The sequence below is a fragment of the Terrapene carolina genome, unplaced genomic scaffold (genome assembly GCF_002925995.2).
Source record: "Terrapene carolina triunguis isolate 2854851 unplaced genomic scaffold, T_m_triunguis-2.0 Scaffold449, whole genome shotgun sequence".
NCBI classification, from domain to species: Eukaryota; Metazoa; Chordata; order Testudines; family Emydidae; genus Terrapene; species Terrapene triunguis.
In genome coordinates, this window is record NW_020664800.1 from 892069 (window position 1) to 917073 (window position 25005).

At 51.9% G+C, this 25005-nt stretch overlaps 1 protein-coding gene across 1 annotated transcript in view; it reads left to right on the forward strand.

Moving 5' to 3' along the window:
• The window catches only part of RGS3 (regulator of G protein signaling 3), a 198025-nt gene that overhangs the window by 133202 nt on the left and 39818 nt on the right, over positions 1-25005 (forward strand). The window contains exon 17 of the mRNA XM_026658479.2: positions 6456-6578. Within this exon, the coding sequence (XP_026514264.1) occupies positions 6456-6578 (123 nt within the window). The remainder of the gene's footprint in view (positions 1-6455; positions 6579-25005) is intronic.

Below are 25005 nucleotides of genomic sequence, written 5' to 3' on the forward strand. Positions count from 1 at the left end.
CGGCTGGCAGCACTCCTGTCAGGCACTTTATCTGGTTGCAAATGTCCCTCTCCCGCCATCTGCATCCTCCTTCCCCAGCACTGCGAGATTAAACCACGTTCTCTCTTTGCAAACATTGGCAGGGGAAGCAGCAGCTCCCCGAATGGAAACAATTGCAGGGCGGCTGGTTGCCTGAGCTCACAGGCCGTCTCTGAGCAGTGTGCTTGTCTGGGCTGCATTTCAGTGCAGAGGGGAGGTGGGATCAGCCGGCGGCTGTGCATTTTGCCTGCCCACTACATCCGAGGGTCCCAGACTGAGTCGGGGGCTTCTGGGGTTCCAGATCCCTCGCAGGCACCTGCTGGGTTTGAGTTGGAAGGCCTGGGGGAAGCCCCCGGGGTACTTCCGCCTGAGGAAAGTAAAGCCGGGGTCCCTGATTAGGAAGGTTCTTAAAGCGGAGGACAGTATTGTGTTCATCTGAGCAGACACTGCCTGTGCACCTGCTGCTGTTCCACACTGGGATACCAGCGAGGTGGGCACTGAGCTTGACCCACTGCGCATGGGCCTCAACACACAGGCAGGGAACCAGCTGAGGGGACAAGCACCCCATGTGAGAGCCATAGATTGGCTGATGGTTAACCCTTCATGTATCTGCCCTCTGTCTGTCTGGTGTGCAAACAGGGGCTGATTTTCAGAGGGAGGTGTTGGTGCTTGATTGATTTCACTGCACACACTCAAACCGATGAAAAAATATTTCCATCAATAATAACTAATATTTACAGACTGGCAAAGTGAGAAAAATGCTGCTTGAGAACTTACTAGAGTTTGATTTAAGAATATTTATTTGATGTATTTTGACATGTGATGTTGTCAATTTGTTCTAAGTTTTAACTTCTTGAATCTCAGCACCTACTGTCCTTTAAGTAATTATTGTCTGGCCCCCATTTTCTGGCACCCCCATAATTTCCTGCAGCTGTGAAAATTTAAATCGATTAAATAATAAAAAGCTTAAAAATAAACATTGATATTGTCTGTCTAAATTATACAAAAAAAATTGAATTCTGCCAAGCCTAGCTATCATCTAATTAGCAAGGGGCTGTAACGTGGGATTAGGTGAGTTCTGAATCATTCTCAGTAAAGTGGAGATGAAATGTACTTGGAATCTCTTTAAGCCTTGCTCCAGGGGAATTGCTGAAGCTCTGTATAGACTGTGGAAGATGCATTAGTTACAGTATCTGTGCAGTCATATGACTCCTCCTTGCTACACTTACATCTATTAGGCTCTATTGATTTCTTTGAAATCATTCACTTCTGCTGCTGCAGACCCCAAAGGGCAGGGTAGAGTCTCGCTCTATGCCGTGATTTTGGGACATCGGTGAATGCTGGCGCTCGTCTTCTTTCAGAAAGCTCCAAAGATTGTGTATCAACCTGGTATAATGAAGATCAGATTGATCTACCTGATTGGAATTTGGGCCTGCGCACCGCAGGATGGCAGAGGCTGGGCGTGCTGGGCAAGGAAAGGGGCATTGTGTCACTCTCACTCTAGCTGATGTTCAGAACAGCACTTGTAGACTTTGGTGGCGGGGCAGGGCGGGGGTGGCATCATCAGGACAGGACGCCTTTGGGCAGGATGGGAGGAAGCAGGCAAGGGAGTCCTGGCATTCCCCCGCCAAAGAGGACTGGTCTGGTTTATGGAGTGTGTTGAAATGCCCCCTCCAGCTCCCAACTCATGGACAATTTGGCCTTATTAAAAATACCCAGAAAGGGAGAGATTTTCCAAAGCACTGAAGGGACTTAGGCCCCCAGTGACTGTCACCCAACTCTCTCAGGCATGTTGGAAATCCCCCCTCCACCCAAAGAGAATTCGAACTGACAATGTCAACAAACATTACTCCCAATGCCCAGCCCAGCAGCGGGCAGAAAGGCCTCCAGGTTTCACAGCCTGAGTAAACTCTTGCAGCTTTTACTGCCCCTGTGATAGCTGAAGCCACAAACAATGTTTTTAAAGGTAACTTGCAAATGGGGCTGTGATGCTGGCAGATCAGGGGCTAGCTCACGCCAGGGCCCCTGTCTCATCCGAACACAGACAAATACCTAGCTGGAGCCAGTCTGGCTTGCCTGTGTGTTAGGATTCTTAAAGCAGGTATTTAATGATAGGAATGTGTTTAGGGTTTAGACTTTATTGAATGCTTGTGAGTGGCTGCCGGCATTAATCTCACTTATAGCATTCGTACCCCATATAGTAAGGTAATATTTGAGCATTTTTGTGGTGAGCTTCTGTGACTGTGTAAATCACCAGACAGGAGAGAGACATTAACTAGTATGAAATGCTGGTTTCTAACAGAAAGTCCTGCGCAACAGGGGAAGGTCCATCGACACCAGATGGACTATTGTGGGATATTAAAGAGGGTAACATACTTTGTTGTTCTGTAATTCCCCCCATGAAGATGAGTCTTGCAAGTGGACTTCTCCCATCAGTTTGCAGCTCAGAGCACATGGGAGGAGGGGAATAAAAGCCGCTAACAAGAAGGAACTGATCTTCTCTATGCTGCTTGGACTCTGGGGAGACAGTTTGTAGGCACAAGCAAGAGGTCTGCAGTGCTTAGCCTGGATTAGCCCTAAAGGTCATATAGAGCTTGCTTGTTTATAGAAGTTTTTCTTATCTTTTGAAACTTAACGTTTAACCTTGTAAATAACTCTCTTGTTTCCTTTTCCTATTAATAAATCTGTGTATAGTTTATCATAGGATTGGCTACAAGTGTTGTCATTGGTGTGAGATCTGCACTTGATAACTGGTTGATGAAATCGAAGTATAAAACTTTCAGGGTTTGTGCCCTGGTTCTTAACAGTCTGCCGTGATGCTGATACTCACACTCTTGAGTCACTGTAGGCAGCTTGACGGGGCTATTGGTTTCGTGCCATTATTTTATTTTGATGATGGATTAGAAGGCCTAAGGAGGCCTTTGTTTTCAAAACCTCACTTGTTTTTATATCAGGTCTTCCCTGTGTTTTCTGGTGGTCCCCTTGGAGGAGGAGAAAACTAGAATGGGGGCTTTTCTTAGTTGAAATAGAGTGTTGCTCTTTAACTCAGTGAGCTTTTCTCCCAACAGTTTGTAGTGCATACGAATTAAATGAGTTTTAAAAAACAAACAAAAATTAGAGCATTTGAAATACTCGTGGGGGGATTTTTCTGCACTAAAAAATTAAAAATTCTGTGCACAATATTTAAACATTCTGCATATTTTATTTGTCAAAATAGTGCAATATAATCACGCTGGTTTCAATTATTTTGGTAATTTATTTAAACTATAATACAATGGATGGAGAATGGGAGTGGGGAGTATTGGAGGAAATCCCCAACCCCCCTCTTTCTAAGAGTAATGTCGCTAGGTTTTACTCTTTATTTCTAGTTATTTGTCAACAAATATATGCAGCCGTATGCTCAGTGTTGCATCATAGGCAACTGAAGAGCAAGTGAAGGCTGGAGAATCAAACTCACAATTTATATTGGCTACTGAGCATCTCCAGAAAGGTCAGTAGCAAACAGTTCATGGAGCACATTGTGACAGGAAAATGTTTTAGTCCAAACATTTAGATCAGTTCTAATCACTGAAGCACCATAAGCATTTATAGCCATACTGTCCTTTACAGCACTTTGGCAATGTAAAGAGCCTTACAACTTTAACATCTGTTTTATACTCCTGGGGGAATTCACTAAGTACAATGGGAACAATTCACTAAGCAGGCAGGCTGCTACATTCTGCTCTGCCTGAGGGGACAGAGCCTGCCGCACGCCTGCCTCCTCAGAAATACCCCGAAGCCCTGCCCCTCCACACTGAGTGTGCCGCAATAGCGAGCAAGCGGGACAGAGTGTCTCTCTGTCTCACATGCATGACTGTTGAGCCCCCACCTTCAGCGGTAATTTACTTCTCTGCCAGCTGCTCTGGTCGCCCGAACCGAGTGTCCGTGCTGCCGGGGAGGGGCGCGTGACCGCTCTTATGGCTTCCCCTTGCTTCCCCATCAGAAGTCATTTTTCTGTGGGGAAGCAAAGAAATCTGTGGGGAACATGAATTCTGCATGCGTGCAGTGGTACAGAATTCCCCCCGGAGTATTTAAACAATCTGACTAAAAAGCATTTCCCCTCCCAGCTGCATACTGTCTGTGACGTCACAAACCTGCAAGTTCCCAAATTGCCCACAGAGCCTTCCAGTAAAACAGAATAGCTAAGACCTCACCTTTCTGATAGAAAAACCCATTAGGCAAAAAACACAGTCAGGCTTTTTTTATGCCTCATAAGGAATTTAAAAGGCCCATGACCAGCATTTTATTACTTGCAGGTCACTCTTAAAATCCTGTTTTGCAGAATTAACCACAGCGTGAAATCATCCAGCTGCAGGTCCTTCTAGGCCATATGTGAAGGGAGATCTGCCAGGCTCCAAGCAGACCCCACGTAGCTGCTTAGCATGTAACTTTTGGGGCGAGAGGGTGGCAGTTCAGAGGCCGGAAGATGTTTCCCATTGGGGGTGTGCAGCAGGGTTTCACCAGCTCCTGGGGTGGGAGCTGACCCAGGGAACAAGCCAAGGGAGAGCAGAGCAGTTTGTTCCCATGCACATATTACAAAGTATGTGTGGTGGGATCACAGCAGATGGGAGAGGCTGAAATATGTGCTGGGATGGGGGTGCAGGCTCACTGGTGCCTGGGGGTGCGCCAGGCAGATGCCCATGAAGCTCCCTTGCTTAGGACAAGTTCCATCATTTCTTTTCCGCAGCACATGCTGTTCCTGGTGGCTCTTCCCCATGTGACCCAGGGACCTCTTGGTGCCCACTGGAGGAGGAACAGGGGTGCGTAAGGGTTACAACAATCCCCTGGGTCTGGTCTCTACATCATAACTTGTCAAGGGCATCATGTGAGGTCTCTGTTGTCAAACCGGTCACCATAGCCAGTGTGAGCGGAACGTATGGTAATACGTAAGGAGTTATGTATCTGCGCTCTCAAGGGCTGTGAGTTGGAGGTGGTCACCAGAAGGTGATAAATAAGTTTCTTTCAGGCAGAAAACACTTAACTGTCGGTCTGGCTATATGTTAAATTGAGTATTGTATACTTCACCATGGACGCCTATTTACAGTCTGAGCAAAATGCTAATCATGTGAGCAAAATGCTAATGAAGAGATTGCAGAGCCTCACCTCCAGGGGAGGTTCTCTCTAGGAAAACACAAGCAGCAGGGGGTGCAAGTGAAAACAATAAGGATAGGAAGTTGGAACTATGTCTGGAGTGCAGAAGTACACCTTCACCCAGGGGACAAGCTGCCAGCTGGTTGTCTGATGAATGGAGGCTCGCAGCCGGTCTGGTTGTTTAATGCTGGGTGAGGTGCTCTGGGGGAGCTAAGCTTTCCGAGACAGGAGAATGGCTTGTTAGTTAAGTTCAGGCTCTAGAAAGCTCTTGTGATTTTAGTTTATATGTAACCATTTATTTCCATTAATTCTACTTGCTACTTCTCTGTCCTGTGTTCTGTGACCGTGTGCGTGTTTTCACTGAAATGTCCCTAGGTGCTGTGAGTTGAGGGGGGCAGGATCCTGAGGAAGCTGGGGGCACTGTCCCTTTGGGACCAGCAGATCTGTGAATTCTGTATCTCCAGCGGAGCAGGGGCCGGGCACTCCAGGGCCATGCTTGGAGGGTGGTGTGTGCCTGCCCAGGGACAGCAGGGCCTGCGTGGGCTGAGAGGCCGGGCTTGTGTTGCCCGTGGCTGGTGTAGTCAGGAGCTGACCCCAGGCAGGCACAGACAAGGCTCCGCCATGCTAAGGGTGGGTGGCAGCAAGGTGCCTCACAATCCTGGGTACTTCCAGGAAGCATCACGCCCCATCTCTCGTGCAGACTTTGCCTGATCACAGATGCAGCGTACTGTGCGCATGGACCTGCTGCCCCTGCCCCTAAGCCAAGCTGCTGCAAACGGGAGGAGACGTTTCTGTGCCACCCAGGCCCCTTGTGCAGGTCTGATGGTTCCCACTTCCCCCTAGATTAGCCCTAGCCCTGCACAGCCTAGGCTTGGCTGCTTTCGTTGTGCAGGCTCTGGAGTCTCGTGCTGTTTGCACACAGCAAAGAGCAATTTCCATCCTCTGAATTAGCTCAATAGCCGCATTTCCATTGTGGTGTCACGTGATGCAGTATTGCCGACATTCTGACCAGCTCTCACCACACCGCTCCCACTTCTTGGGAACAAAAACCCCAGTGCTCCACGTTACAGCCAGCCTTTCAAGCTACTTGACAGTGTGCCACTTCCGAACTGATTTTACCCTTTGTTTTGCTCTCTCCTGGCTCCTTAGTGCCTGAAGTGATGGGCACTTACTCAGAGCGAGCTCTCCACTTGCACTTACATTCATCCGAGCTGGGGTTTGGGAAGCTTGTACTTTGCAGAGAAAGCCAGGGCCCTGTGACACACTGCTAATGACCTCGCTCTCTGCCTGTGTTTCCTTTACGTCAGAAGTCGGAGTGCTCATTACGTTTGGAGGCTCACTCCCAGGAGCAGAAGAAGAGGATCTGCTGGTGTCTGGCTGAGAACATCACTAAGCAGCAGCATCCAGCAGCAGCTCCTGCTGAGAGCAAGGTAAGGCGCTGGCGGGCTGGCCAGCTGGGCAGACAGGGCACCCTCCGCCTGGCACCACAGGGCTGGGGCTTCCCTGGCACAGGGCTTTGCTCAGCCCACACTCCTGCCAGGACCCACGCTCTCCAAAACCAACTTGAGCCAGGGCAGCTGCCAGCTCACACCAAGGGGCTGCTGGGGCTGCAGCTTCCGAGGCTGCTCTGGAGAGCATGTCTCTGGATTTACAGCCAAGCTGAGCCAGACTTTGGCAAACCGGCCCCTTTCCCTGCTCCCTGGGTATCGATTTGGAGAGCGGAGGCTGCACAGCTCCAGCACACGGACTTTCCCCAGAGATAATGCCTGGCTGCAGGGCAGGGATGATCACAGGGGGAAGCAGAGCCTGGCAATGCACACAAGGTTCAGGCTGTGAACTCTGGGCCCTATTGAAAGGCCAGAACCACGGGGGCCCTGCATAGCGGCACTGCTGGGACCCGGCCGCTTTCCCCAGCAGGGTGGCCTCAGGCTGGCCCAGCGGCCTGGTGTCATGGCATGGAGAGGCCCTGTTTATTCTACACATTGAGGTGGCAACACCAGCTCTCCTGCATTAAAGAGATTCAGTCGGCTTGTGAGCCGGGAAGCCTGGAGTGCTCTGTGCAGAGAAGGAGCAGAGTGTGGGAAGCCTCCCAAACCTGGGCTGCTAACGTGTCCAGTACCTGCCCTGGCGAGAGACCCCAGGTCTCCTTGGGCACTGCTGAACCTGCCAGCAAGGGGCCTGCTAGTGCCAGGGGCTTTCCATGCTGGGGCCCCGGCTTCCCTGGCTCACTCCCGTTTCAGTGGGAGCAGAGAGGGGTTGTCTGGTATTTCTACCGTCAGGGGCTCACAGCCATTCTCAGCCCTGCTGAGGGCTGGAGCAGCTGGCCACAGCGGCAGTGCTCGTACAGAGGGGCTCAGTCTAAACCCCTAGAGATGCCGTGGTGGGGGGAATACCTGGGTCCTGTCTAAACAAGTACGTCCCCGTGGCTCTGCTGGTGGAGCTACACCGCTCCTAGAGCAGCGCTGGGAGAACGGTTAAAGCTTTGCTCAGACACTGCCTGGCCGGCTCATGTTCGGCCTTGCTTGCCGCGCAGTCTGAGGCTCTCATTTGTGCTGCGTTTGCAGACGCAAGGCGGGTGCTGAGGGACAGAAGGTCTCAGCCGCCTGCCTGACTCATGTGCAGAGAGAACGTGGCATTTACTTTGCAGCGTCCCAAACTGGGTCAGCACAAACTGACTCTGCAGGAGACAGGGCTTCTAGACGCCGTCTCCCTCGGATTTCAAAGGAGCTGGAATAGCTTTGTGAGGCAACAACAAACAAGTCTGAGACCCCCGATTAGTAACTAAACCCCCAGGAAATGTAAATAACCTGGGGTCAGGTAATGCCCTCCCCCTCCTCCTCCGTCGGGTCACAAGGCTCCGTATCCAGCCAGCCCGCGGGGACTTGGCTGACTCCTACTCGGAACGAGACATGTTGTGTGTTTGTGGTATTGCAGTGTAGGCTATTGCCAGGACAATGTATGAACCTGAGCAGTCCAGCTGAGGTCTCAGCAGGGAGGAGTGGTGCAGCTCCACTTCCTGATGTGCCAACGGGTTTGTGGGTGATTCGGGAGGCTCGGCCCGTTTTCATCCTTTTCCTCCTTCCATCTTCAAACGCCGGGTCCATGGCTGGGGCAGGTGAGCTATGGGGCATCCCCTGATCCCGCACATTCCCTTCCAGCACTGTAGACCTCAGCACAATGATAGGGTGTGCCTGGGTAACCAGTGTTCCTAGGGAAGACTTTAGATCCTAGCTGTGCATAGTCTGGTGTTTGCATGCTTCCCAGGTGTCATTCCTCAGACCAGGGGAAGAGTGAGGCTGAGTCTGTGCAGAAAGGACTGGAGCAGGCGCCGTTCCTGGAAGTGGGGTAGAGGAAATGATCTGAGAGACTATATGCCAACAGGAACCCTGGCAGGGCTCTTCCACTGAAGTGCCAGTGGGTTGCGTGATCTCCCCTCTGAGTCCTTTGCTCTGGCACTGAGGGCTTTGGCTGTGCAGAGTGATACACACAGCGAGGGGCTGTGCAAAAACTCACCTGACAGCACTCACACGCCCTGATTTTAGCCAAGGTGTAAGGCTTTGCTGTGGTTTGTGGTTTATGTGCTGAATCAGCAGGATCTTGTCAACAGTTCTAGAGCCAGTGTTCAAATCATTTCCATCGAAAAGCTCTGCCCAGTTTGGCTTGGCTCTAAGATTCACCAGGGGATCCTCTCGAGTCAGCGTTTGCAGTGAGTCCAAGTGCTGTTTTCATCAGGGGAGTGATGGTGGCGGCCTTGGTGCCCTGAGAATGAACCGATCTCAGAAAGGAGGCTCTTCACTGAGTCCAACCTCAGAGGAAGCTGCAAGGCCTCGGGTCTCTGTCCCGCACCTGGCAGGGCTGGCGCTGGGGAGCTGGTGCTCGGACTATGGACTGGCCTCTCGCCATCTCCCATGGCTTCGGAATGGTGGACTGAATGCCAAGTGAATTCCTCACCGAGCCCATTGGAATATGCACATGCAGTCCTGGGGTCAGTGGGGATTGTCGCTGCCACAGTGCTGTGCATTGTTCCCACTGGCTCTGAGGAGGCTGGGACATGATGAGAACATTGCAGCTGAAGACACTATTGGTGCTATTTTATGAAATGAACCGAGGCACAGAAAGGGCAAGTGGCTTGTCCCGTGGCACCCAGGGAATTGGTTCAGAGACAGAGCTAGAGCCCACAGGCTGCCTTCTCTGCTGGGAGGACACCCTGGGCACGGGCAAGGCAGGAGGAGGTGACGCCACTGAGCTCTGATTCTGGGACCAGCCCGAGCACAAATGAGAGTAGCCTGGGGCTCTTCTAGTCTCCTCTTGACTGGCTCTAGCCATGGGGCCAGGGTGCTAGCCCAGAGTAACATCCTCCTCAGTTACTGTTGGAATGGAAAGTGTTTTATACTTATCAGTGGCGTAGCCAGGGTTGCTGCCGAGGAGGAGCGGCGGAGAAAAAAGGCGCATGTCCTTCGGCGGCATTTCGGTGGCCCTGCACATGCGCCAAAATGCCGCCAAAAGACGGAGCGGCGCATGTGCAGGGCCGCTGAAAGACAGAGCGGCGCTGGAAAAGGTGCCACTTAGGGAATTCTGGGCTCGGGGGAGCAGGCGCTCCCCCTGCTCCCCCCTAGCTACACTACTGATACTTATGTAGTCATGCGATATGAGTACATCATGTGGTTTTCCCCCCCAAATGCAGAACAGAAATAGTTATTGAACACTTCTGCCTCTTCTGCATTTTTTATTGACAATTCTACCATTTCCATCTAGTAATGGACCAGTACTGTTATTAGGATTCTTTCTGATCCTAGTATGCTTAAATAATTCCTTCTTATTGTTCTTAACTCTGCTGGCCATAGAGTTATTATTGTGTCCTTTTGCTTCCCTTATCAGTTTTCTACAGTTCTAGCATCTGATTTATATTCATTGCTATCAATTTCCCCTTCTTCCATTTGTTATCTATTTATTATTATTATTATTATTATTATTTATTTATAGTTGCCTTCACTTCCCCTCTAAGCCAGGTTCTTTCTCAGTTGTGGCTTTTGGGGCATCTAGTAAAGTGTTCTTAAGTGAGTCCCAATTATCATTCACATTTTTCTGTTTAAATTCATCCTCCCAGCTGATTTGGCTTTTAATTGTTTTCAGCTTTGTGAAAAACTGACCCTATATTATACTTGGTGCTTTCAAAGGGGAAAGACAATAACAGAAAATGTGGAAGTGGCAGAAGTACTAAATGACTTTTTTTGTTTCAGTTTTCACCAAAAAGGTTAATAGAGATTGGACATCTAACAGTGAACACCAGTAAAAATGAGGTAGGATCTGAGGCTAAAATAGGGAAAGAGCAAGTTAAAAAAATAGATAAGTTAGATGTCTTCAAATCAGCAAGGCCTGATAAATGCATCCTAGAATACTCAAGGAGCTGACTGAGGAGATATATGAGCCATTAGCAATTATCTTCAGAAACTCATGGACAACAGGAGAGATTCCAGAGGACTGGAAGAGGGCAAATATAATGCTAATCTATGAAAAGGTGAATAAGGACAACCCAGGGAATTACAGACTAGTCAGCTAAATTTCAGTGCCCAGAAAGATAAGGGAGGAAATTATCAAGCAATCAATTTGCAAGCACCTAGAAGGTAATAAGCATGGATTTGTCAAGAACATATCATGTCAAAGCAACCTAACTACTTACTTTGACAGGGTAACAATAACAAGTCTTGTGGATGGGGGGGGGAAGCAGTAGATGTGACATATATTGCCTTTAGTAAGGCTTTTGATACTGTCTCGCATGACCTTCTCATAAACAAACTAGGGAAATACAACCCAGATGGAACTACTATAAGGTGGGTGCATAACTGGTTGGAAAACGGTTCCCAGAGAGTAATCATCAGTGGTTCACAGTAAAGCTGGAAGGGTTTGGACTGTATTGTGTTTGCAGATAACAAATGTGATCAAATCAAGATAAGCAATTGCTAACTTTTAGGTCCATCAAAACAAGGTTGCCAGCAGCAGCACAGAAGTAAGAATAACAGTACCACAACCCCCCTCCCATCCTAGGATAACCTTGCAACCCCCGCCCCCAATCCTTTTTGGGTCAGGACTCCTACAATTACAACACCTTGAAATTTCAGATTTAAATAGCTGAACTCATGAAATTTACAATATTTAAAATATTTAAAATTTACAATATTTAAAATCACAGTCATATTGCAATCATATGACTGTGAAATTGACCAAAATGGACTGTGAATTTGGTACGGCCCTACTCATGCCCAGCGGCAGCAGATTGTGGCTGCTCAGCTAGCACCACAGTGTCCCTTAGAGGACCAGGAGAATCAACTGCAGCCCAAACCCTCCTGCTCGTCCAGGGCCCAGCTCAGTGTGTGCCCTTGGGGGCATGAAGGGGGGCTGCGGGTTGTGACGGGACAGGCCCCAATCCCACTGGCAGAAAGGCTACCGAGTGTTGAAGTGCTCAGGCTGCGCCAGTTGGGCACACCTACAGAACATGCTGCACCTGGAGCAGGGGAGCTCACCACAGGAAAGGGGGAAGTTTGCCCAGGAGGAGAGGCTGCTGGGGACTGCCAGTGAGCTCCACTAGGGTAGTGGCTGGCCTCCCCTCCCCCTCCCCTCTTTTTTGGGGGGGCAGATGGATATTGCAAGCCTGATATGGGCGAGAGGCCCTGTAAGGCTGCTCCCAGCAGGGGTGGCTCCAGGCACCAGCGCAGCAAGCGCGTGCCTGGGGTGGGAAGCCACGGGGGGCGGCCTGCCGGTCGCTCTGAGGGCGGCAGGCAGGTGGCTTTCGGCGGCATGCCTCCGGGAGGTCCGCCGGTCCCGCGGCATCCGCGGCAATTCGGTGGCGGGGACACCGATGGTGTGGCACTGGCGGACCTCCCGCAGGCATGCCGCCGAAAGCCACCTGCCTGCCATGCTTGGGGTGGCAAAAAACATAGAGCCGTCCCTGGCTCCCAGCCAAGAGCCTGGGGCGGGACCCAGGCAGTGCGCGAGGGCCTAGAGGTAGTTGGACTCAGAAAGAACCCCGGGAGATCGCCAACAAGTGTGTGTGAGGGGTGGGGGGTTCCGGTAGGGGACCCAGGGTCAAGAGACAGAAAGAGACGATGGCCGAGCCCAAGCGGTGGGTTGGCCGACCACGCAGGGGTCTGTCCTGCAAGGTGCCCGACCCGTAGCAGCACTGCAGGGGTAGGTCCAGCGACACAGCTGCTGCCACCCCCACTGCAGCCTGGAACTTGCTCCATTTAAGAGGTGACAAGCGTCTGGCCTGGCCAGAGTCTGGTGGGCCCAGCCACAGTGTCACCCTGTGGTACTCTCATGGGCCCCTCCAAGCCCTATCTCTGTGCTCCTAGATCAGCTCCCGTTCCCCTGTTCTCCAGCTCTGGAGCTTTGTCCACTGGCACTGAGAAACCTGCCTGGCCAGCGGGAGGGAAGGCAGCTCTCCGGATTGCAGGAGGCAGAGTAATTCCCTGCTTTCTTCTAGGCAGGAGAGATGGTGCCGCCTTCAGCACTGCTGGCCTTACCCATTCCCATCACTGGCACTGACTGGTCCCCTTCCTGGCAGCCCAGGCCCTCGGAACCCTGACCGTGCCAGCCCCTTCCAGGCTGGATCTGTGGGTGGGAAGGACAATGTCTCACTCTCACTATTTACAGCTCCTTTGGCAAGTGCTAGTCAATGTAATGTCAACACAAGCAAACAGTGTGTAAGGGGCACGGTCCAAACCAAGGCAGCCCTGGAGTGCGGCCGTGGGCGATGGGACAGGCCAGTCCCCTGCAAAGGCCAAGCTGCTTGGAAGGTGCAGTCATGGAGAGGAGCAGCCGGGGAGCCTGTGTGCCCCGGGTATTCAGGACAGAGAGTTCAGCTCCTCACAGCTTCAGAGAGTGTCCAATGGACAACTCCCTGCCTGCCCCCCCCGCCTCCGCTCCCGATTCCCCTTCACCAGGCTCCCGTCTCCGCTCACCCACTTCCCCCTTCACCAGGCCCCCACCTCTGCTCCTGCTCCCCATCAACCAGCTCCGGCAGATCTCAGGTGTGTGGAAGTTGTGACCCTCCCCTGGCACGTGGTTTCTCTGCTCAGTGACAGATTGCAGACGCGATGCAGCTCCCGGGACAGTTCCTGTTGCACCTTCTCCCTTATCGAGCCTCAGAGTGCAAAGCTCAAAGTTCTGCAAGTGGAGTTGAGCTTTGGTGTGTGAGTGACAGAGCCCTGGAATGGCCAGGCTGCGCACCCCAAGTCGCTTGGACACTGGCTGGGAATCCCAGGTATGCTGTGGTGTACATTGTGGGAGATAACGCATCCTGCTGGGCAGATCTGGGAACAGCCAGGGGCTGGAGAATTCTGTCTCCAGTTCCATTTGTGTCTTTTCTTAGGCTGGTTCTAAAGTCATCCTGAAACCTGTTCTTTCCCCTCTGGCAAATGACCGTGCTGTTTCCTTGGCACTGTCTGCCCTGCGCGTGTCCAAGTCTGGAGCAGCGCTGATCCCTCACACACTCCTTACACGGCCTTGTTCTCGCCACAGGAAGAAACGAAGCTTAATGGAGACTGGAGCAGCCTCCGGCCTGTTCCCTTTCAGCCCTGAAGGAGGCATTTTTAAAACCTCAGCTTTGCTCCTATGAGTCCTGGGAAGGGCTGGCGATAGCGAGTCAGGGAAAGCGGTGCCTGCCGCACAGGGGGACTGAGCTGCTCTGGAGTTCTGAGCATCATTTGAATTGGCTGGTTTCTGGCACAGGCTGAACTGGTTTAATCCAATGATGTGATTTAATGAGGACAATAAAATCCTGCTTAAGTGCAGCCCTCCGAGCGAAGGGGAGATGCTGGCCGCACAAAGGAGGGCTGGTCCCAGCAGCTGGACCATTGCAGCTCTCTCCTTTTGCTGCCCTCTGAGTCTGTTCTGCCAAAGCTTCCTTCTTTCCAGCATGCTGGTGAGGCAGCGGTGTGAGACCGGCCTGGATCTGCCGCCAGCGGGGATGTCCCCCGCCTCTCTCCCGCTTTCTACGGCCGTGACTCTCTCAGGTGCGCGCTTGCCAGGCAGTGCCAGGGAGCTGCTCGACGCTGGAGACAGCAGGGTGGCTGTGGACAGCGGGACGGGGGTCCCTGGGCCAAGCCTTGCAAGCCTCCTCAGCTGTGTCCTGTCCCCTTTCTCCTGTACTCTGGGAAGGTGGCGGCAGATGCTGGTATGTATCCCAGCATGAGCAGTTTGCTCCCAGGAGCAAGAGGAGGGTGGGACGTTGTCCGCTCGGTTGCCTGAAGGATGGGAAGCTAACGAGCCACCTCTCTATCTAACGCAGTAGTAAAGTGTCAGAACAGGGGCTGGGGCGGGGTACGACTGTGAGCAGCAGGATTTGCTAGTGCCATCCAGCACTTCAGCATGAACCCATGCTCAGGTCCCCGTCAGAGCACGTCCCGGTGGTACAGGGCTGTTGGAGCGGGCTGCAGAATCCACAGGACAGGCTGGGTTTGCTCTGCCCCCCTCTGGGGAGCAGCACAGCAGCTGGTGCCAGCGCTCTGACGGTGACGAGGAAACGAGGCAGTACAGGAGCCTTGGGGGCCCCCTGCTCTCCTCTGCAAGACTAACTGGGACCCCAGGATCCCGGTGGGGCTTGACTTCGGAGAGCTGGAGGGTGCAGAGGGCAGTGGGGAGTGTGCAGGGTGGGAACCAGCGACCTGACTCTCACGGATTTCCTGCGTGCCTTGGGGCAAGACATTTCACTTCCATGTGCCAGAGCTTTCTGCTCTGTAAGAGCAGGCACCTCAGCGACGTGCTTTGGGAACGTGCCTTTAGGGCACATGCCAAGCACCACGTTTTCAGTAGCTTTGTCCTTAGCCAGATGTGGGCCCTGCCCTTGTTCTTTCTGCATGGGGTTGGCTCCCCTTATTCTGTGCAGTGATGGGGTGGGGTCCCTTTTGACAACAGCTGCACTGAGAGCTCGGGGCTCTGCCCTGCTTCAAGATGGCTGTGCTCTTGTTTTTCCTTGCTGCGCTCTGCACTGGCTGTTGTCCCAACGCTCTCCTAGTGCCACACCTGCCCCTTGTGAATAAAGCTGCGTTGCTGCCCGATGGCACTGTATTGTAACGCGCTGACCCAGCCTCCTGCCCTGCGTCTGGGAGCTGCACTACTAAACATTGTGACCTCTACACCTTTCCCACCCAGCCTGGTGCAGCTCCTGGGACAGACACTCCACAGCCAGCCAGAGCAAGCAGAGCAGTGAGGGGGTGCCGGCGGCCAAGTAGCATAGGCTGAAAGGTGTTTGAGGGAGTTGAGCTTGGCAGTCTCTGTCTGCTCCGGGGCGCTGAAGGTGGGAGCCTGTGGTCAGACATGGTGCCTGGATGGACAGGCTAGTGTAGTCAGCCTGAAAGGGACAGACTCTCCTATGTCTCAGTCTGTGTGTGCATATGCACACGTGTGCATTTCCCTGGCTCTGTGCATGCTTTTGCATTTCCCTGTGTGTACACATGTGCATTTCACAGTATGTATGCGCATGCGTGTTTCCCTGTGTGTGTGTGTGTCCATGCATATGTGTGTGTGTTTGTGCATTTCTCTGGGTGTGTATACATATGTGCATTTTGATGTGTGCATACACATTTGTTTATTTTTCTGTGTGCACACGTGTGTGTGCATTCATATGTGTGTTTACGCATGTTTCTAGGTGTGCACATGCACATTTCTCTGTGTGTGCATGTGTGCACTATGCATTTCTGTATGTGCGCATTTCCCTGTTTGTGCATTTCTCTGTGTACACATGTGTGCGCATTTCTCTATGTACAATTCCCTGTGTGCATGTGTGAGTATTTCCGTATGTGCATATGTGGGGACTTACCACACACACACGCACTATTATATAGTATACAGAAAGTGTTGGATGTGCAATGACTCTGTTGTAAACATGTACTTGTTATTCAGCCAGAGGGGCTGGTCCATCTGTGTTCATGCAGTGTCAGTTCTGGCACTCACAACCCAAAGATTGGAAGGGGCTAGGGTTTGCTTTGGGATCAGGACTGTAACATTCAGAGCCATAGTAATTGCTCCAGTTCATGCCTTGAATGCCCTAAGAGCAAAGCCAGCTTGGAATCCTGTACCCTGCTCAGCTCAGGTTATGGCCTCCAGCATGCCGCGGGAGCAGCAAGTCCCTGTCACTGCGCCTTCCCATGGAGACTTCCTCGCTCCCCCAGCCCCGAGCGGCGAGCTGAGTTTGATTACTGATGATAGGGCCACACACTCTCCAGTTCCCCTTTTCCACCCCGTCCTTCCCACCTGCACGGAGCAGCTGGGGATATTTATCACACAGTCATTGTGTTCATTAGCACCAGCTTTCAGTCGCCGCAGCAGGGCCAGGTTACCCAGAGCAGGAATCGGTTTGGGGAGGGTCGCTAGCTGCCTGGCTTTGGCAGAAGGCCCAGGAATGTGCGCTAAGAGGAGGAAAGCGGGGCCGGAACTGATCCTGGAGTGAGGCTAGGCTCATGTGAGCTTTCTAGTGGCAGGTCTCTAGTCTGTGTTGTGACTAACAGGCCTACGGGCAGCTCCTGCACGGGGAGTGTGTCAAGCTGTCCCGCAGTGGCTCAAGAGCATGAGCACCAACCTCTGGGCAGACTGTTAAGAATCAGGGCACAATCCCCAAACGGATTGAGTTCTGTACTTGTAGTTCACCAACAAATTATCACGTGTAAACTCCTCAGGCACCACAACAGCCTAAAAGTGGGGTCACAGACAGTCCCCTTGGGCACTCTGATCTGTCGCACCAGCCAGGGGAGCCTGCCTTTGTGATGGATGGTCCCTTACCCCACCAATCACAGCAATATTCAGGTTACTTCCAATGCCAAAGGATCAGTCACTTACCCCAAAGTCAATTACACCCTAGATCTCATGCCAAAGACAAGGCTGGTAGCCAATCCTGTAATAAACCACATACAGATTTATGAATAGGAAAGGAAAGAGTTATTTATGAGGTTAAAGCAGGTAAATGTGCATGTACAAATGAGTTACTATCTGCAGTTTCAAAAGGTAATGGAAGTTTCTATAATAAGCAAGCTCTAGATGTCCTTTAGAGCTAACCCAGGCTAAGCTCTTGGGATCCTTTGCTTATGCACAGACCTTGCCCCCCAGAGTCCAAGCAGCAATAAGATCCAGTTGCCTCTTGTTAGGGGTTTTTATTCCCTTTCCCCCTTATGCTTTGAGCTGCAAACTCAGCTGATGGGGAATCCACTTGCAAGACTCATCTTTTTTGGGGGGGTTAGAAGTAAACAACAAAGTATTTTGTCCTCCTCAACGTTTCACTCTAGTCCGCCTGGCGTCAATAGGCCTTCCTTGTCAGGCAGAACGGACCCCTTCTGTTGGAGCTCAGCGCTTCACGGCCCTCTCCTGTCTGCTGATTGACATAGCCCAAGTCTACACGACAAAATTAAGTTGACCTGAGTTACGTCGACGTACAGCCATGGCATGTCCACACTCCGCTCCGTGTGTCAGCGGTGTGCGTGTCCTCGCTAGCAGCGCTAGCATCAGTGCACCATGGCAGCTGTCCCACTGTGCAACTTGCCACCATCTAGCGCAGTGCTTTGGGAAGGGTTTGCAATGCCTCCAAGTTGCGCAGGGGTGACTGGGAACATGGTTTCAACATCCCTTGATGCAGTTTTCTCCATCCGATAATTTTATCTGTCCCATAATGTTTCGCGCCTTGTTTCAAAAGCCCTGCAAACCCGCCCATCTGCCGTCGATGTGTGAAGCTTGGATCCTGCACAGCTGCGCACTGTTGTGATGTGTCGCGAGCATGGGGCACCTGACCCTGCAGGATTTGCAGAGCCACCAGAGGAGCCGCAGGGAACCTGACGATTCCTTGGAGGCCAGCTTGCTGTAGAACGTAGAAAGAAACAATTCAAGGTTACTGTTGGCATTCATGGACGGGGGATTGCTGGCTTAGGCCTGAGAAATGAGCACCGACCGGTGGGATCACATCATTATGCAGGTTTGGGGTAACAAGCAGTGGCTGCAGAACTTTTAGATGCGCAAGGCTACGTTTCTGGATGTGTATGTGCTGAACTCGCCCCAGCCCTCTGGCCCAGTGACACCAAAGTGAGAGCTGTACTGACAGTGGAGAAGCGAGCGGTGATCACTGTGTGGAAGCTTGCAACACCAGATTGCTCCCAATCAGTCGGGAATCAATTGGGAGTTGGGAAGTCCACCGTTAGGGTGCAGGGCTATTAATCACGTCCTGCTACGAAGGACTGTGAGTCTGGGCAATGTGCAGGACATAATGGATGGGTTTGCAGCAGTGGGGCAATAGACGTCACACACGTCTCTGTTTTTGCACCAGACCATCTCGCCACAGAGGAATCAACAGAAAGGGCCACTTCTCTGTGGTAATGCAAACGTTGGTGGATCACCAGGGATGTTTTACTGACATCAACGTGGGATGGTCGGGGAAGGTGCCTGATGCACGCATGTTTGAGAACACAGGCCTGTGCAGAAAGCTGCAAGCAGGGACTTTCTTTTCAGACCAGAGGATCACCATTGGAGATGTTGAAATGCCAGTAGTGATCCTGGGAGACCCAGCCTGCTCCTTACTCCTGTGGCTCACAAAGTCCTACACCGCCACCTTGACAGCGGCTAGGAGAGCTTCACATACAGGGTGAGCAGGTGCAGAATGATGGTTGAATTCCTTTTGAAAGGCCACTGGCACTGTCTACTCACAAGATTAGACCTCAGTGAAAAAAATATCCCAATGGTTATAGCTGCCTGTTGTGCGCCTCGTCAGATCTGTGACGCAAAGGGGGAGAGGTTTCCGCCGGGGTGGAGGGCGGAAGTGGAACAGCTGGCTGCTGATTTGGAGCAGCCAGATAGCAGGGCTATAAGAAGAGCTCAACAGGGAGCAATATGGCTCAGGGAGGCTTTGAAAGACCATTTTAATAGCGAGCCACAGTCATGTGTGTTGCTGTAGCATGCTCTGCCTGGCATTGTTTTTTGCACCCCGGTATGAACCTTGTAATGAGTGTGGTGTGTGTAGTAATGTAACATTGCAAATGCACCTCTTGCTATTATCTGTGAATGATGTCAGCCCCAGCCAGCATATGGTGTGAACTAATAAAGATGAATTAAGTTTCCATAAATAGACTTTTATTCCAAACCCAGGTAAACAGACATATTTATAACGGAATGAAACTTTATAAATACAGGGAAAAGAACCTTTCAAGGGGAAAGAACAGTCATTTCCATTTCACAAGCACATACACCAACCGTGCCTCTCACAGGTGAGTGTATGTGCGGCTGTGATTGCCTGTATTCTCCCCTGGGGTGCAGTAATAGGGGTAGTGCAGTGGCCTTGGACATCACATGGAATGTGGGGCGGGGGGAGGAGTGGAAGGAGGTCCCAGAATGCAGTTCTCTATGGGCTGCAGAGGGAGGTGAGCACAGGTCTGTTGAACCTGAAGATCAACAAGAGTCCCCAGCATGTCTGTCTGCTGCTTGAGACGTGCTAGTATCTCCTATCAGGGGTAGCCGTGTTAGTCTGTATCCACAAAACCAACAAGGAGGCCGGTGGCACCTTATGCCCAAATAAATCTGTTAGTCTTTAAGATGCCACCGGCCTCCTTGTTGTTTTTGTAGTATCTCCTGCTACACATCCCTCTCTTTTCCTGTGCCTTCCTCCTCTCTGCTCTATCCCTGGCCATTCTGTCCATGAGGGTGACCCCCAAGCCCTGTACTCAGTGTCTGAAGCACCAGAGACTTCCAGGATCTCTTGGAACATGTCATAGACTCATAGACTCATAGACTTTAAGGTCAGAAGGGACCAATATGGTCATCTAGTCTGACCTCCCGCATGATGCAGGCCACAAAAGCTGACCCCCCCACTTTCCCTTAACTCTGCTGTTGAAGTCTCCAGATCGTGATCTAAAGACTTCAAGTTGCAGAGAATCTTCCAGCTTGTGACCCCTGCCCTATGCTGCGGAGGAAGGCGAAAAACCTCCAGGGCCACTGCCAATCTACCCTGGAGGAAAATTCCTTCCCGACCCCAAATATGGCGATCAGCAGAACCCCAACCATACAGGCAAGATTCTCTAGCCAGACCCATGTCATCCCACGTCCTCTTCCTTCTCCTCCTTAACTGGCTGAGCTGCTCTGCTGGGGTGGTTGGAGAGACCCTCAAGGCCACATTTCCAGCTGAAAAAGATACAGTGCACAGAGGTGCATTTGTGAGTGCATTCACAAGGCACACGGAAACTTGGTACACCGAACTCACTCCGCTTGTTCCACACAAGTCGCAAGCAGTACAGTCTCACTTCTCCTTGGGATTCCTAGAGCATGGCGGCAGTCCCAGCCATGGGGGGTATGGCCCAGAGTGGGGGCGAGTTGGGACAATAAGGGGGGGTAGCTCACAGGCGTGAGTTTATGCAGATAGGGCAATTGAACTGAATATGGGCACCACTTCCCACAGATAGTGGTGGGTTTAGCTGATTTCTCACTCCTGAGGGTAATGAAGGCTGAAAGGGAACAGCTCCTGCACATGTCCAGCTGCAGACCAGGTCCGTATGCTGCTAGCCTGTGTGCTGCAATGGTGCCTACTGAAGTAACTGCTGAGTGGCATGGGAAAGTGTCCTACCACGGCGGAAGAAATAAGGCCGCTCTCCCCAGAAAAGTTGGCAGAGGATTGCAGACTACCTCCAGGAAAGTTTCCTCGAGAACTCTCTGGAGGATTCACGGGACTCTTGGGGGTGGGGAGTCTGCTGAGGATGGCCTGGAGAGTGTTGTAAAAGTGGCATGTCTGCGGCTCTGCACCAGAGTCGCCGTTGGCCTCTCTTGCCTTCTGATCTGCCTGCCGCAGCTCCTTGGCTTTCACGCGGCCCTGCTGCAGTTTCCTCTTAAAATCATAGAATCATAGAATATCAGGGTTGGAAGGGACCTCAGGAGGTCATCTAGTCCAACCCCCTGCTCAAAGCAGGACCAATTCCCAACTAAATCATCCCAGCCAGGGCTTTGTCAAGCCTGACCTTAAAAACCTCTAAGGAAGGAGATTCCACCACCTCCCTAGGTAACCTATTCCAGTGTTTCACCACCCTCCTAGTGAAAAAGTTTTTCCTAATATCCAACCTAAACCTCCCCCACTGCAACTTGAGACCATTACTCCTTGTTCTGCCATCAGGTACCACTGAGAACAGTCTCGATCCATCCTCTTTGGAACCCCCTTTCAGGTAGTTGAAAGCAGCTATCAAATCCCCCCTCATTCTTCTCTTCTGCAGACTAAACAATCCCAGTTCCCTCAGCCTCTCCTCATAAGTCATGTGCTCCAGCCCCCTAATCATTTTTGTTGCCCTCCGCTGGACTCTTTCCAATTTTTCCACATCCTTCTTGTAGTGTGGGGCCCAAAACTGGACACAGTACTCCAGATGAGGCCTCACCAATGTCGAATAGAGGGGAACGATCACGTCCCTCGATCTGCTGGCAATGCCCCTACTTATACAGCCCAGAATGCCTTTAGCCTTCTTGGCAACAAGGGCACACTGTTGACTCTTATCCAGCTTCTCGTCCACTGTAACCCCTAGGTCCTTTTCTGCAGAACTGTTGCCTAGCCATTCGGTCCCTAGTCTGTATCAGTGCATGGGATTCTTCCGTCCTAAGTGCAGGACTCTGCACTTGTCCTTGTTGAACCTCATCAGGTTTCTTTTGGCCCAATCCTCTAATTTGTCTAGGTCCCTCTGTATCCTGTCCCTACCCTCCAACGTATCTACCACTCCTCCCAGTTTAGTATCATCTGCAAACTTGCTGAGAGTGCAGTCCACGCCATCCTCCAGATCATTAATGAAGATATTGAACAAAACCGGCCCCAGGACCGACCCCTGGGGCACTCCACTTGAAACCGGCTGCCAACTAGACATGGAGCCGTTGATCACTACCCGTTGAGCCCGACGATCTAGCCAGCTTTCTATCCACCTTATAGTCCATTCATCAAGCCCATACTTCTTTAACGTGCTGGCAAGAATACTGTGGGAGACCGTATCGAAAGCTTTGCTAAAGTCAAGGAATAACACATCCACTGCTTTCACGTCATCCACAGAGCCAGTTATCTCCTCATAGAAGGCAATTAGTTTAGTCAGACATGACTTGGCCTTGGTGAATCCATGCTGACTGTTCCTGATCACTTTCCTCTCCTCTAAGTGCTTCAGAATTGATTCCTTGAGGACCTGCTCCATGATTTTTCCAGGGACTGAGGTGAGGCTGACTGGCCTGTAGTTCCCCGGATCCTCCTTCTTCCCTTTTTTAAAGATGGGCACTACATTAGCCTTTTTCCAGTCATCCGGGACCTCCCCCGATCGCCATGAGTTTTCAAAGATAATGGCCAATGGCTCTGCAATCACATCCGCCAACTCCTTTAGCACCCTCGGATGCAGCGCATCCGGCCCTATGGACTTGTGCTCGTCCAGTTTTTCTAAATAGTCCCGAACCACTTCTTTCTCCACAGAGGGCTGGTCACCTTCTCCCCATACTGTGCTGCCCAGTGCAGCAGTCTGGGAGCTGACCTTGTTTGTGAAGACAGAGGCAAAAAAAGCATTGAGTACATTAGCTTTTTCCACATCCTCTGTTACTAGGTTGCCTCCCTCATTCAGTAAGGGACCCACACTTTCCTTGACTTCCTTCTTCTTGCTAACATACCTGAAGAAACCCTTCTTGTTACTCTTAACATCTCTTGCTAGCTGCAACTCCAAGTGTGATTTGGCCTTCCTGATTTCACTCCTGCATGCCTGATGTGGAGACATCTTGTAGCCCTTCTCTCCCATGCTGCGAGTGATCTGCTTATAGATATCAATGTTTCTAGGGCTGGATTGGAGCTGTGCCCCCACAGCCTCTTCTCCCCACAGACCCAGGAGATCCACCACCTCCTGTGTGCTCCAGGCAGGTGTGTGTCTGCAGCGTGGAACCGGCATAGTCAGCTGGGCAGTTGCTAGGGGAGCTCTCCACATCAAGCAAACAGGAAATGGAATTTCAATAATTTGTGAGGCTTTTGGGGGTGGGGGGGGCGTATACAGCCGCCAGCCAGCGGAGTTCCAAACGGTGACCAGAGTGGTCACAATGGAGCATTGTGGGACACCTCCTGGAAACTGCTAGAGTTGACGTAAGTGTCTACACTGACCGTGCATCGACCTAAGCGCTACGACACTCGCGGAGGTGGAGTATTAAGTCGGCAGAGTGGGTGATTTACATCGTCAGGAGCAACGTTTCAGTGCAGATGCTTTCAGTGTTAGGTCGACGTAAGCTGCCTTGCATTGACCAACCGCTGTAGTCTAGATCAGGCCCCAGTCACAGAGGCTTACCATGCAAACGCGCCAATATTCCCTTACAGGATGGGATACAGATGTTAGAAGTGACGTTAATGCTGGCAGCAACTCACAAGCATTCAATAAAGTCTAAACACTAAACACATTCTTACAGTTCTCATAACTGACAGGGGAGCCCGTCTGGGTCCAGCGAGGGGTTTGTCAGTGGTCCGTGGAGGCAGGAAGACCTTGGTGTAAGCTGGCACCTTGTCGGCCAGTGTCACAGAGCATCCTCGCACTCTGCCCAGGGTGTGGGCCGTTCCTGGTGCCAGCCAGCCCAGGTTGCAGGAAAGGAGCACAGGGCTGTGGGAACCAGTCCCTGTCAGTAGAAATGTTCCTGAAATGAGTGTTTGTGACCAGAGTTTCTTGCTGTCCAGATTTGCTGTGGACACTGCAGCACAGCCCTGAGCTTGGCTCTGGGTTCCCTGCCTATGGATCACAAGGAACCTGGGACAGCTCTCCAGTGTGAATGGGAGCAGCTCCCACTGGCTGCAGCGAGACTTCAAATCGCTTGGGGCCTCAGTGCCAGGACCATGCAGGACCCAGGTACAGCTCAGGGTGCACCTGCCCTGGGGCCAGATTCTGCCCTTAGCCCGTCCGATGTCAGGGAGTGTGTGTGAATGGGTGTATGGCGCTTTGCACCGGCTGGCAGACACCAGGCTTATTGAGCTAATGAGATTTCCCGTTGCTAACAAGAGGAAGCCAGAGCTGCATGTGAGGTGCTGGACCAGGCTTGGCAGTGAGGCATTTCATGCATGGACCATCCCCGCCGTCTCTCTTTGGGTGTGTGTGGGGGGGTGTTATATGTACAGGCTGAGGTCTGTGTACTGAGCTGAGTTTCAAGCACGCCCAGCTCTGCCCCTTTCCAAGTCTGGAAATGTATTTACATTCAAGTCTGGCTTCATGATAGCTGAGCGCATGGTGTAATCAGCTCAGCCAGGGAGGAGCAAGGAGCTAATGGTAATGATGGCTCTTGTGCAGAGTGCTGGGTAAACAGCTGAAGTGGAGTGGCCTGTTGATAGCTGTGGTCTCAGTCCACAGACTGTAGGGCAAGGTGCCTATCCAAGTCAATTCAGCATAATGCCGGGGGAGGGAGATTTAGCAGAGGCAGCTGAAATCTGGCCTTGCTGTTAACCAAACCTGAACAGCACTTAGCAGCAGGGCCTGGCAGGGGAGGGGGAGGGCAGTTGGTCAGAGTGAGGGCTCTGCTCAGATAGCTATCACCCACTGCCTCCGCCTGCTTTCTCCACCTGCCCAGCCAGCCAGAAATAACGGTCATGCAGAAGGCTATGGAGGAGCACTAGCAAACCGGAGGAGTTGGCATGAGCGCTGATGCACAGCACCAGTGCCACTCCCTGTGCTTGTGCTCTGGGAGTGCTCAGAGTGGCAGTTCTAGCAGGATTTGGGGGGGGGTGCACATGCGTGTGTACCTGGGCATGTGTACGAGTGTGTGGAGTAGAAGGGGACTGGGCCCCGCCAGCAGAGGGGAAACAGGCACCTTGTCTGGCAGCTGTGGCTCTGGGGCACATTAAACCATAGAAAACGCGAACGTCCTTGGCAC